Source organism: Haemorhous mexicanus, chromosome 9, assembly GCF_027477595.1.
Source record: "Haemorhous mexicanus isolate bHaeMex1 chromosome 9, bHaeMex1.pri, whole genome shotgun sequence".
Classification (NCBI taxonomy): domain Eukaryota; kingdom Metazoa; phylum Chordata; class Aves; order Passeriformes; family Fringillidae; genus Haemorhous; species Haemorhous mexicanus.
This window is the reverse complement of record NC_082349.1, coordinates 2244660-2258813: the sequence shown is the minus strand read 5'-3', so window position 1 is coordinate 2258813 and position 14154 is coordinate 2244660. Positions and strand designations below refer to the sequence as shown.

The following is a 14154-nucleotide window of genomic DNA, read 5'->3' as shown; positions in this document are numbered from 1 at the left end:
CTGCCAGAGTCAGAACTCACCTGACACCCTGGGGGTCAGGGTGCTGGCAGCAGTCCCACTGGAATTGTGGCTCAGCCCTCCTGAAGTGGTTCTGCTGGAGCAGGGATCCTGTAGCAGTCCCATTCCCACTGGAATTGTGGCTCAGCCCTCCTGCAGTGCCAGGGCTGGCTCTGCTGGAGCAGGGATCCTGTAGCAGTCCCATTCCCATTGGAATTGTGGCTCAGCCCTCCTGCAGTGCCAGGGGTGGCTCTGCTGGAGCAGGGGTCCTGTAGCAGTCCCATTCCCATTGGAATTGTGGCTCAGCCCTCCTGCAGTGCCAGGGCTGGTTCTGCTGGAGCAGGGGTCCTGTAGCAGTCCCATTCCCACTGGAATTGTGGCTGCAGTGCCAGGGGTGGCTCTGCTGGAGCAGGGATCCTGTAGCAGTCCCATTCCCACTGGAATTGTGGCTCAGCCCTCCTGCAGTGCCAGGGCTGGTTCTGCTGGAGCAGGGGTCCTCTAGCAGTCCCATTCCCACTGGAATTGTGGCTCAGCCCTCTTGCAGTGCCAGGGTGGTTCTGCTGGAGCAGGGATCCTGTAGGAAAGGGTGCAGTCTGCCTCTGAAGCTCCAGGGGAAGAGGCAGCTGCTGCTCCTCTGGGACACCCAGTGGAGAAGCCGTGCTGGTGTTCCAGGATCTCCAGATTCTATCCGGGTAGGAATGCTTGGCTCCTCCCCCTGGGCTCACATCTCCCAGTGGGATGCTGCAGTTCTTATCAGCCATGCAGGGACATTCCATGGCTGTTATCAGCAGGTGTGTCCCCAGGGAAGGATTGGGTGTGTAAGGGATAAGGAAAACTGCCCTCTTAATAGAAGACAACTGCCCTACAGATGGTGATAGAACACATCCTGCCTTGTGTGTCCTTCACACACTCACAAATGAAGAGTGGCTTTGTCTTGTGGCTGTCTTTGCAGATCACAGGTGCTACAACAGCACGGGCGTGGATTACCGGGGCACGGTGAGCGTGACGCGCTCGGGGCGGCAGTGCCAGCCCTGGAACTCACAGTACCCCCACACCCACACCTTCACTGCTGCCAGGTACCCCGAGCTCAACGGGGGCCACTCCTACTGCAGGAACCCTGGCAACCAGAAGGACGCCCCGTGGTGCTTCACCTTGGATGAGAACCTCAAGTCGGAGCTCTGCGATGTCCCGGCCTGTGGTAATGCCTGACCCTGTGAGGGCTGGAGCTGGGGGAAAGGGAAAGGATTTTGGTGTCTTGTGCAGGCTGCCCTGAGCAGAGGCTGGGCAGAGCTCCAGAATAAAGCAGGGATTGATTCCATGGATCTCCTCCATGGATCCACCTGGGGCAGCACCAGAGCCCAGCCAGGGCTGCACCCAAGATGACCCAAAATGGCCCCAAAATGCACGGCCGGGCACGGGGTCTCTCCCTGGGATCAGCTCTGCTCCATTTGCACCTTGCAGTTCATTGTCCCAGCCCAGCTTTAGCCCAGGCACTCCCACCCTGCTTGTTTTTCTCTCTCCAGCCCACGGGGTTTGTGCTCCTGGGCTGAGATTTGGGTCATTTGTCCTTGGTGCCCAGCTGGAGCAGGAATTGTTTTGTCTCCCTGCTCTGTGCAGAGCTCACCATCCCCAATATGAAGCCCAGACCCACCCACTAAAGCAGCACAGAATGTGAAAATAGAAAAGCCAAACCTGAGGCATCAGTTTGGTGCACAAAGTGTCTTTGGTGAGTTCCTGGGAACAGAGCTGTAGGAAAGGCTGGCTGGCCCTGCTCCCAGGACACCTTTGAGCACTGGCTGCCCCTGCAGTGACAAAGTGGTGGCATGAAAATAATTTCCTGGGGAATTGGTGTGCACTGCCAGCTCAGGTGTCCCTGACTTGCCAGGTTGTTGTTCCAATCAATACAAATCCTTAGGCCAAATTAAATCATAGAAACATGGAATTGTTTAGGTTGGAAAAGCCCTCCAGGGTCATGGAGTCCAACCTTGGCACTGCCAAGGCCACCACTGCCCCACATCCCCAAGTGCCACATCCACACATTTAAATGTCTTTTAAAGTCCCTTTTAAGACCCCACCACCTCCCTGGGCAGCTGTGCCAGGGCTGGACAACCCTTTCAATTTTCCCTGGTGTCCCATCTAAACATCCTCTGATGTAACTTGAGGCCGTTCCCTCTCCTCCTGTCCCTGTTCCCTGGAGCAGAGCCTGACCCCCCGGCTGTCCCCTCCTGGCAGGAGCTGTGCAGAGCCACAAGGGCCCCCTGAGCCTTCTTTGCTCCAGGCTGAGCCCCTTCTCAGCCCCCTCAGCTGCTCCAGCCCCTTCCCAGCCCCATTCCCTTCCCTGGCCATGCTCCATCCCCTCCATGGCTTTCTTCTTGTGGGGGGCCCAAAAACAGGGAGAAGGTTTGAGATGCACATGAGAGAGCCCAGACTGTCTGCCTTCCCCCTGATCTACCCTTTCAGTAAGAACATGATTTAGATCCCATCTTGGCATCGATTCCCATCTTTCCATTAATTGAAAAAGACTTTGGAGCAGACTCAGATCATGTCTCCCTGCAGGAATGTTCATAACCATAACCAGAAAAAATGTGATTTGGTTCTGGCTCTGGAGCAGGAACATCAAAGGCATCTTGTTTCCGAGGGGAAAGGTAAATGGTACTGTGACAACTTGTAGGCAGCATCAAATTTGGTGTGAAACTTTGAATTTCCACAACATTTCTGGGTGGATTTCTGGCATGTCCATGCAAATAGCTGTGGTTTTTTCTTGGCCTGTTATCAATATTGTTATTTCTACATGCAGATAAAACAATTAGGACCCATTTGTTCAGGTCTTCCACTCACTTCCCCCCAGCTCTCTGAAAAGCAGAATCAAATGAGAGCTGAATCTCCTTTTTTGTTCATTTTGCAGACCCAAAATGCAGCCAGGGAAGTTCTACAAACACAAATCATTTCAAATCCATTTTAGAGGACCTGGCAATGTCACCTTTATTTTTGAAACAAGGCCTGAGCTGTGTTGACAGTGCTGGTTTAGGAGCTGGACTTGCTGATCTCTGAGGGCTTTTCCAGCCTCCCCAGTTCTGTGATTTCCCCCACACTTTTTGAGTCCTGTACCTCTTCTGCAGTTATTTCACCAGAAATAACAAAAAGCTGTCCTCTAGATTCCTGTGCCAGTCCCCTCTAGGTGGGCTCTGAGGTGCCAGGCCTGGCTCACGCTTTTGATCTGGGGCACCAGGGCTCTTTTGGAGCCAAACTCTCTGATTTTCAAGCTTTGCTTGATAATAACTGAGATAGACTGGGCTGGAGAATTCCTGACAGAGTTTTTAATTGCCAAAACCTCTCGCTGCTGCCTTAAATGGTTGTTCTGTGGCTTTATTATTCTAAATACAAGCTGAGCTGGATCAGGTGAGCAGTAATTGAATTGTTAAGTGCTAATCTGCATATTAAAACCAGAATACTGTGTGGGACTTGCATTCTGCTGGTTTTGCACTGGCTGAAAGAGCCATTTCAGGCCTGTTTTAATCAGCATTGTGCATTCTGCCTCACCAGGACATGCCTAGATGGGAAATGGATTTAATTAGGGTGGCTCCCAAGAAGCTCATTAACCTAATGAGGCTTCACGGCGGGGGCTGCTACTTAATAAGAATAATAATTGCCTTTGACTGGAATAGCTCAGGTGATGAACTGGTGCCCAGGTCTCCCTCTGCCTCGTGCTGCTGCTTTCTTTTCCTTTCTTCAACTGTATCTCACAAGCTGTGAGAGATTTGTTTCATCAAAGTTTGTCAACCTGATTGCAGAGAGCTGTGAAACACGGGGTAATTCGAGCATGAAGCTTAGCAAAGCCCAGCCTAAGAAGGTTGGGAAGGGCAGTGTGTGAATCCCTGCCTCTGTGGGAACAGGGAAAACGCCACGGGGGTGGTGCTTTAGCCCTCTCCCCTTTCCCAAAGGCTGTAGGAATATTTGGGCTACCTCTCCTCTCAATTAAAAAGCAGATGGCACAACTTAATCTGAAAGGAATGATCAGAGAGGACGTGGGGGGAGCAGAGGACAGCGTGAGCCTGAAAGAGGAGAGGGGTTATGCAAAGTGACATCCAGAACCATTTGAACTTTGCCTCTGTCACAATTTGAGTCGAGCCCAAGCTTCAGATCAAGTTCATGTTTAATGAAGTGCATAAAAGAGATCTGTGTGGGCCGCTAAGCACTTGTACAAATCCAGCCTGGAAAACACAGACAAACAAACTGGAGTGGCCCTGCAGGGATAATAAAACATTCCCTGTTCTCCCCTAGGCAGCCCCAGGCATTTCCAAGTCCCTTGGAAACAGCCAGGCCAGCCTGGGCTCCAGGGATCCTCCAGTCCCCTGGAGTGAGTGCGTTAATCTGGGTGTAATTCCACCCTAAACCCTGGGAATGCTCCTGGGAAATGGCAGAGCAGGGCAGGCTCTGTGTCCCCTGCCCAGGGACTCGGGAGGGGGATCTGTCCCTGTCCTTGTCCCTGGGGCTCTTGGGAGGGGGATCTGTCCCTGTCCCTGGGGCTCTCAGAATTTGGGATCTGTCCCTGTCCCTGGAGCACTCAGGATGGGGATCTGTCCCTGTCCCTGGGGCTCTCAGGATGGGGATCTGTCCCTGTCCCTGGGGCTCTCAGGATGGGGATCTGTCCCTGTCCCTGGGGCTCTCGGGATGGGGATCTGTCCCTGTCCCCCCACGGAGCTGCCTGAGCTCCTCCCAAAGCCTCTCCCCTCTCCCACATCTCCCAGCCAGGGGTGCAGTGCTGGTGTCCTGGGCAGTGGCAAAAAGGGATCCAAAATATTTCCAAAATGTCCTGAGAAGAGCCCTGAGAGGAAGCAGGGGTTGCAGGGAGCCTTTGGGCTGTTCCACCATCCTCCTTCCCAACTCTTCAGATTGCTCCCTTTTATCCCTGCTCCAGCTTTCCTGGCACCTCACACTGCTTGCCTGGTTCTGCTTGTGCTGGACTGTTCTTCTTTCACTTCCATCTGCTTGTACCCATTCCTCTTTGCTGGAAAGGGGTTGGTTGAACCTTTAAAGGGAAGCAGCTCAATCCAGAGTGTTCTCCTTTAAGTTGTCTCAAACTAAGGACACAAAATAAGGAGATTGAATTCCCACCAGAGCTTTTCTTGGAGTCACAGAATGCTCTGGCTTAGAAAGGACCTGAAAAATCATTTAGTTCCAGCTCCCTGCCATGGGAAGGGGCACCTCCCACAAGCTTCTTCCATGAGGTGTTTTAGAAATTCCCTTTCCTGTGGATCTGTGTTAGGCCAGGACTTCCATTCAGCCCAAGCCGAGGCCACGTCACAGCATTCCACTGCTTCCTGCCCATCAGCAGGTTTGCCCTGGCAGGGACTGCTCCTGTGTGTCCTCACAGAACTGTTCCTCCACAAAAGAATTTTTCCTCTTAAAATGAATCAAATAAAACAGCATTCAAAGTGGATTTCAGCAAGATAAAAAAGATGTTTTATTCTTTTCAACACTTTAAGTTGACCCGGGGATGTGTTTGAATCCATGGGATGTTCATGAGTTTTTTTTTTTCCTTGTGAACCAGATTACAAGGATTCCAAGGAAAAGAACAAAATGGAAATCCTGTACATCCTGGTGCCAAGTGTCACCATTCCCCTGGCCATAGCCTTGCTGTTCTTCTTCATCTGCATCTGTCGGAACAACCAGAAGTCCTCGTCCCCTCCGGTGCAGAGGCAGCCCAAGCACGTCCGGGGGCAGAACGTGGAGATGTCCATGCTCAACGCCTACAAACCAAAGGTGAGCCCTCACTTCTGCTCCCACACCCGCTGGCTCCACAGGCAGGGAGGGAAATGCTTCAAACAACCCAGCACTGAGCTGTTCAGGGGGTTCCAGCCTGGGATTGGTGTGATTTCTGTGAGGGTTTTCTCAGCAGCAGCAGCAGCGTGTGCTGGAGCAAGGAGGGATTCCTGTGTGTCAGTGTCCCTAGAGAAATCATGGAGTTTTTGTGGGATAAAGCAAGAAAGCCCTTCCTGAAGCATCTCCAAAACACCTCATTTAAGTGAGGGGGTAATGCAGGAGAAGATGTGATTCAGCATTTCCTCAGGAGAGCTTTTCATGGCTCTGCTCAGTTCATCTGTCACCTTTCACTCAGCTAAAATCACCTGGGGAAAGATTTGTTCCTTGGGTTTTCAGGCTTCCCCATTCCCTCAGCTAAGAGCAGAAATGTCCAAAACAGCCTCAAAGCTCTGCCTGCAGCACAGCTCCTGCTGCTGCTGTTTGGCTTCAGCACAGCCCCACGTCCAGGAAGAATTTTAGAATTTTAAAACTCATTTTGACTGAAGTGTGACCAACCTTGTGTTCCTATTTCTTGGTGGGATGTGCAGGCCTGGCTGTGGCCCCCAGGGCAGGGCTGGAGGTGCCTCCTGCCCTCCACAGGCACAGGAATGCCCTGGAAGAGCATTTCCCTTGTGTCCCACACCATGCCAAGGCTCCTGATCCTCAGGAGTGCCTCCCAGCTCAGGATATTTTATGGTTCTTCAAGAACTTGATGGGCTTTGCTCGTTTGGAATTTGGTGGGCTTTGTTCTTTTAGAGTGAAAACCTCTATTTCAATCCCACACACACTTGGCTGGTGAATTTATCTTCATTTTCCTTGGAAGTTCCCAATTCCAGCTTTCCTGTACAGCTTGGAATGGGTTTAGCTCAAAATGTTGGTAGCAGTAAAAAAACATTTAACAAAGTCAGTGTCTAAACTGCATCTTGCATCCAATCTCCTGGAATATTTTGTTAAATTTGGGGTTGCCTCTTGCTCCCTGTTCTGCTGGGAATTTGGGGTTCAATCCTGAAGATAATGGGAATGCCAGCATCCTTTTATTGAGGATTCCCACCTTTCCTGCTGGCACTCACAGCACAGGAAAGCAGAAATTCCTGGAAATGTTTACAAATATCGACCATTCTCTTTCCTTTCAATTTGCAAGTCATGTGCTGCAGGAATATTTTCATTTTATTTATGCTAATTCAGGGGTTTTCCCACTGGGAAAGCCAGCTCTCCCTGTCTCCAGTGTTTTGATTGCCTTTCAAACAATATTTTCAAGGAAAGGAAATGGAATCTTATTTTGAAAATTGATGTCAGCTTTGGGTGAAAACACATTTAAGCTTTGAGCTCCCACCGAGGCAGTTGTTTGCTTGGATCAATAGGAATGTTAGCATTTCCTGCAGTTTTAAGGGATTTTAATTGCCTTCCAAAATATAATAAATTAGGGACATCTTGTCCTGGAGCTGCAGAAGAGGTGGAAGGGGTGGGTTTCCCTCTCTCTTTCCCCTGACCTGCTGCCTCTTGTGTATTTTACACTTCCCTACATTTTGGACACCCGTGTGTGACAAATACTTGTCAAACAAAAGCTGAGCAGATTTACAACTGCTCCCCTCCAAATGAGCCCTTCCTGCCAAAACTTTATGACTTCATTTTCTTCCCCCAGTTTTCCACTCTGTTGGTTCAAACAGACGGACCCAGGCTCAGGTCAGACAGAGGTCATTTCGCTTTCATTACTAAAATATAATTTACAATATGCCAGACCTAAACAAGTTTTAGCCTAAAGGATTTGGGTAATATAAACCATCTGTTCCTCAACAATATAGCTAATTTCCTGCCATCACTGTGCAGTCTACTGGGCTGCCTGCTCAAATGGCTTTATTATTGTTGTTATTATTATCATTACTATGATTATTAATGCAGTGTTTGTATAAAGTCATAAGTGATCAATACAATTAGAATTAATTCATGCAAAAACTGCTCATTTCTATGATTATTTGAAATGTCAGGATTTTTCCCCCCATTGCCACTGGAAAGCTGGCCTTGCATGATTCCAGGAATGCAAATGCCAATGTTTACACTAATTTACAGAACCTAGATCCCAAACTCATTAACCTTAAATTACTACCTGTGGATTTACTGAGGGCCCTAAATGAGTGGGTTTGGGTGTTACAAGCTCAAGTGGAAGTTGGGAATAATGCAGGTTCTTTATGGCCCAGGAGTGAATATCTGCACACCAAAGGGCAATAAATGTTTAAAAGGAACATTTGCCTTTCTCCTTTGAGAAGCTCACTGTCAAAGTTTTGGGATGGAACAGAAAAGTGGGAACAGAAACAGACTCTGCTGTACCTGGAAGGGTTAACAGCAAAGTCAAGGGAAAATTGGCTACAAGGACATGGTTTTTAAAACAAAATCATTTTTTTCCTGCTAAAACTCCAGGCCCTGGCCCAGAAAACACTTCAGCATGGACCTCTTAGAGCACGGGAATTGCCTCGATTCCTGAAATTAGTCACATTCAATTGGAAGTACAGAAATGCCCAAGGCCAAATGCCGAGTGCTGATGGTTCCTGAGTGTGTGTGGGTCCAATTCTTGTTGTAGCTGACCTTGTGGAGAGGATGGAAGGGAATTCTTTTTGTGACCTTTGGGAGCATGGTGATCCCGTTTGGATCCCGGTGTCCCTCGGGCTGTGCCTGCCACCAGTGGGATCACTGCTCCTGCATCCACCTCCTGGGCTCCCACACATCCTGAGGGATTTCCCTTTAGAAAGGCTCTGTTCAGCCCTGACCTGTTCTTGGTGTTTCTCTCACAGAGCAAAGCCAAGGAGCTGCCCCTCTCCGCCGTCCGCTTCATGGAGGAGCTGGGGGAGTGCGCTTTTGGGAAGATCTACAAGGGCCACCTCTACCTGCCGGGCATGGACCACGCCCAGCTGGTGGCCATCAAGACCCTCAAGGACTTCAACAACCCTCAGCAGTGGGCGGAATTCCAGCAGGAAGCGTCGCTGATGGCCGAGCTGCACCACCCCAACATCGTGTGCCTGCTGGGCGTGGTGACGCAGGAGCAGCCCGTGTGCCTCCTGTTCGAGTACACCAACCAGGGCGACCTGCACGAGTTCCTGGTGATGCGCTCGCCCCACTCGGACGTGGGCTGCAGCAGCGACGAGGACGGCACGGTCAAGTCCAGCCTGGACCACGGGGACTTCCTGCACATCGCCGTGCAGATCGCCGCCGGCATGGAGTACCTGGCCGGGCACTTCTTCGTGCACAAGGACCTGGCCGCCCGCAACATCCTGATCGGGGAGCAGCTCCACGTGAAGATCTCCGACCTGGGGCTCTCCAGGGAGATCTACTCGGCCGATTACTACAGGGTCCAGAACAAGTCCCTGCTGCCCATCCGCTGGATGCCCCCCGAGGCCATCATGTACGGCAAGTTCTCCTCCGACTCCGACATCTGGTCCTTCGGGGTGGTTTTGTGGGAAATATTCAGCTTCGGCCTCCAGCCCTACTACGGCTTCAGCAACCAGGAGGTGATCGAGATGATCCGGAAGCGCCAGCTGCTGCCGTGCTCCGAGGACTGTCCCCCCAGGATGTACAGCCTGATGACGGAGTGCTGGCACGACCTGCCCTCCCGCAGGCCGCGCTTCAAGGAGATCCACGCGCGCCTGCGCTCCTGGGAGGGCCTCTCCAGCCACACCAGCTCCACCACCCCCTCGGGCGGCAACGCCACCACCCAGACCACCTCGCTGAGCGCCAGCCCCGTCAGCAACCTCAGCAACCCCAGGTACCCCAACTACATGTTCCCGGCGCAGGGCATCCCCCAGGGCCAGCTGGCGGGCTTCATGGGGCCGCCGCTGGCGCAGAACCAGCGCTACATCCCCATCAACGGGTACCCCATCCCGCCGGGCTACGCCGCCTTCCCCGCGCCCCACTACCCCCCGCAGGCCGCCCCCAGGGTGATCCAGCACTGCCCCCCTCCCAAGAGCCGCTCGCCCAGCAGCGCCAGCGGCTCCACCAGCACGGGCCACGTCACCAGCCTGCCCTCGTCGGGCTCCAACCAGGAGGCCAACATTCCCTTGCTCTCCCACATGGCCATCCCCAGCCACCCGGCGGGCATGGGCATGGCGGTGTTTGGCAATAAAACTCAAAAACCCTACAAAATGGACTCCAAGCAGCCTTCCCTGCTGGGGGACTCCAGCGTGCACGGACCCAACGACTCGGTGATCTCGGCGGAGTTGTAAATACGCCAGGCCTTTGTACATAGAACCCTTCAGGGGCGGGAGAGATGGGGTCTGTTTTGCTGTTCGGATATTTTATTGAAGATCCTTTTCTGGTTGTGGGACAGACATTGCAGCAAAGTGTCTTCTGTGAAGTTTCACCGCTCGCCGGGATGGGCAGGCACAGCCAGACGGATCCTCGCCGTGGGAATCCCCAGCCTTGGCCAGGATTCCCCAAGCGCCACCGACAATTCCAAGAGGGGCAGAGGGAATCTGAGGGGTTTTTTTAAGAAGAAAAACATTTTATCCGATGCTTTTTCACAGCTTTTTGAAGCGTGGTTTGAATCACGGGAACTTTTTTTTAATACTGAAAACCGTATTTTAATATTTGTCTCTTTTTTTAGGAGATGCAAAGTTTCGGAGATCTGGGTGTGCAATTTCAGTGCCAACAGGGAAAATATTTGTAAATGTTGCGGTCGAGGATTGTGTTTCAAATGTGTGATCTGAGAGCTGAATCAATTACTTCAGGTGGGATTTTGGTCTTTGGTTTGGTCGGGAGTCTGAGCTCAGATTCGTACCAAAAAATGTCATTTATGTGACAGCACAAATGCTGGAGTTATCAGCTTGCAGTCTACAAACCTCATCCGCTGCTGGCTGCTGAGGACAGCTGGAGCTCCTAAGGAATTGCCTTAAAGGAAATGAAATTAAAGGGCTTTAATTTCAGAACCTGAATCGACTTCTTCAAAGATAACGTTTCATGATCTAGTCGCTCAAGCAGGAATTTTATATCCTTTTGTTGCTATGCAACTGTGTAATGGAAAAGCGCCAAACCACAGTTTTAGAGATGACAATCAGCTTTCCCAGGAATATTTATTGTGTCATTGCAGTGACTCTGGCTCCAGGAACCCTGGAAAAAGGGAGGCTCACATTCCATCAGGCAGCAAATCCATCGATAGCAATTGTGTCTAATAATGTGAATTAGTGCTGATTTTCCACTTAGAAATGCACCATTTGTGTCATTAAAAAACCCATTCAGGTAGAACCAATCGAGATTCTTCATTTGAAACCACTTTAATGAGTTACACACGTGCTGTGTACGGTACGTTTTCCACAGACTCTTTTTTTTTTGTACTGAATCATATTTTTATTGTCCACGAAAACCAATCTTTTTGCTCAGTTGACAACGTTGTATAATAGGACTTTATTTTTACCTTTTTTTGCACAAAAGTGTGATGATGTTTTTGTACAGCAGAAGTGAAAATACATCTCTGCATTTTATATCTTGGGGCTGTTTCTTTTGATTTTTACCCTGATGTAGATGTTCCTGAAATATATTATGGTGATACTCAGCCACTACCTTATACAAATATCTTTCTTTGTTTTCACTGCATGCGTTTAATCACTGTATTACTTGATGATTGAGTTATTAATTACGGGCATTTCAATTAGACGAGCATGGAAAAAAAAAAATGTAATAACAAAGGCTATTTTATAACTGAGATATGTGCATTTTTGTATTTCACGTGCCAGAGATGATATTAAACACTGATTATTTTATGCTGCTGTTTATTAAAACATTGTTTTACCACCAACACCTCGGCATTCCCTCCATCCTGAAGGACGTGGAAGGATCCCTGGCTCCCAGTTTCCAGGGGAGCTGAGCTGCTATCAGCCAAGCATCCTTGGCTTTGATCAGGAATTAGGAATAACCAAATCCTTCAGGAGCAGCAGTGGGATCATAAAATGATCCCTCACACACTTTGTGGTTTATGTTCAAGCAGCTCACGGCTCAGTTTGGGCTTTCTCCTTTATTTCCAAGCTGGGTCCTTGGGATGTGGAGCAGCTCTGAACAACACACCTGGAAAGCCTTGGGAAGGCCTCTCCCTGCCCTCCCTCCCTCTCAGCTGGGGAAATCTGGGAATTCTGAGGCTGAAGTCACAGTCTGGCTCACACCTGCTGCGGAGGGAGGAGGAACTGATGAGGTCACGTGGAAAAGAAACGCTGCCAGAAACGGAGTCACTCCTCAGGTGGGAATGCAGACATGGGATGAGAGCTGCTTTTGTGGCAAACTAAGGCAGAGGGAATATTCCAGATGCTAAATCATCATCCCTTCCTTCTTCAAGGAGAGAGGCCAGCCAGGGCTGCTGGAAGTGCAGCAGTCTTGGCTGGGTGGAGGAGCTCTGGAGGAGTGGGAATAAAACTCTGGATAAACGGTGTTACTGACCCTTCAGTCTGGACAGTCTCATCCCCTCCAGGCTGGTTGTGTTGCTGTGAAAGAGAATAAATATTTGCTGATGTAAAGACCACTGAGGCAGAGCCTGGAATGGGGATTTGGATCCTTTGTTCCCACAGAGGAATGACAGGGCTGGAATTCTGCATTCTCTGCATTGAGAGGAAAAGCCCAGAGCTGCCTGTGCAGAAATGAGGGCTGGAAAGCTCAGAACTCACCAGGATTTGTGTTTGTTCAGGGATAAGGGCAGGAGGGAATCCGTGCCTTGCTTTGCAGGAACGAGGATTTCCAGGAAGGTTTGGAAATCCTCGATCCCATTTCCTTGTCCCGTGATCTGCGTTCACCAGGAGAGCCCTGAACCCCCCCAGCTCCAGCCTGCCAGGAGAGCACTCCAGGCACAAAGTCCTGCTGGATCCAGGGCTCTGCAACGTGTGCTCACCTCCCACATCCATTGGCTCTGGCTCCTGCACGTTCAGCAGGAGGAATTTGACTTTGGGGCAGGGTTCAGCCTCCTGGGGGTGCCTGAGCTTTGGCTCTGCCTCGGGCATCCAAAGGAGAGGCTTTGGCTTGGGAGGGACCTTCAATCCCACCCCTGCCTTGGCAGGAACACCTCCCACTGCCCCAGGCTGCTCCAGCCTGGCCTGGGACACTGCAGGGATCCAGGGGCAGCCCCAGCTGCTCTGGGAATTCCATCCCAGCCCTTCCCACCCTCCCAGGGAACAATTCCTTCCCGTTATCCCGTTAGATTTGAGGGATTTGATGGTGCAGCCCAAGCTCCCAGGTGGTTCTGCTGTAAGCACAGGGGTCATGAAGCAGAGTCCTGAGGCAGCAGAAAGAGGCATTTGGACAGAGTTGCTCTAAAGAACATTTTTTGCACAAACAGCACAATGTTTTTTTAAAACTGCTGGACAAAAAAAAAAAAAAAAAGAGTCAATTTTTCCTTTGCAGAAAAATTTGACAGCACCTTTCTTGTGTGTTACAATATTTTAACCAGTGTTTCTTTATGAATTCATGGTTCTGTGGTCAGGGGGTGCAGAACATCCATGGAAAAAAGGGAAAATTCCCTTTCCGTGGGCCTGGAGCCTCTCAAAGATGGGATGGCTGTGCCATCCAAGCAGCAATTTTTTATCTTGCTGTGGGCTATCTTTTATAGGAGGAGAGAGAATGTTGCCCCCCAGCTGGTCACTCTCCAGCCCATGGCATTTCTGCCTGTTTGATCTCCCCCAGATTAAAGTTCAGCCCGTTGCAGGGCAGTTTATATTGCTGAGGTAACAGAAAATTATTAACAACAGAGAGAGACAAATATTGGGGCTGCACATCAGAAGCTCTTTAAGACAAAGGAGGGAAAATTGACTCGAAACTGGAATTATTGGAAGCATCTGTGGTGTCCTTCATTTCCCATTTAAGAGTGCAACACATTTGGGAATGGTGTTGGGCTGGTTGTGGGCCCTAATTTGCTGGGTTTTACCCTAAACCCTGAGGTTTATCTGCTCCTGCAGAGGGAACAGCAGCTCTTGGTAAATGAACGTTGACCTTGAGGCACAAGGAGGATTCTGCAGTGCTGTAACCTTCAGCTGTGTGGAGGATTTGGGTTCTTTTTAAGGAATTTAAAAGCAGAAACCTCTGTTAGATTTGTAAGGAACACGTGGGTTTATGAGCCTGGGGTGGTGCTGGGAGCAGGATCTGTTGGGGAATATCTGTGTCAGTCCAAGGGGTTTGTTGGGCATTTTCAGAGCTTTTCAAAAACCCAACAACATTTTGGAGCAGCAGGGACAACAAGGATTCCCAGTCCCCCTCAGTGATGCTGGCTCCATCCCGAGCTGTGGAAGGCAGGGCCATGGGATGGATCCCCACGGAAGGGGCAGTGCTGGAGCCTGGGATTTGGATTTTGGGGTGGGTCAGCCCCTGGCTCCAGGTGATTGGAGCCTTTGGGGAATG

At 50.5% G+C, this 14154-nt stretch overlaps 1 protein-coding gene across 1 annotated transcript in view; it reads left to right on the top strand.

Annotated features, from left to right (window-relative positions):
• The window catches only part of ROR1 (receptor tyrosine kinase like orphan receptor 1), a 154672-nt gene extending 143129 nt beyond the window's left edge, over window positions 1-11543 (top strand). Inside the window, exons 7-9 of the mRNA XM_059853614.1 lie at window positions 950-1195; window positions 5549-5760; window positions 8586-11543. Of these exons, the coding sequence (XP_059709597.1) occupies window positions 950-1195; window positions 5549-5760; window positions 8586-10010 (1883 nt within the window). The 3' untranslated portion in view covers window positions 10011-11543. The remainder of the gene's footprint in view (window positions 1-949; window positions 1196-5548; window positions 5761-8585) is intronic.
• The last annotated feature ends 2611 nt before the right edge of the window (window positions 11544-14154 follow it).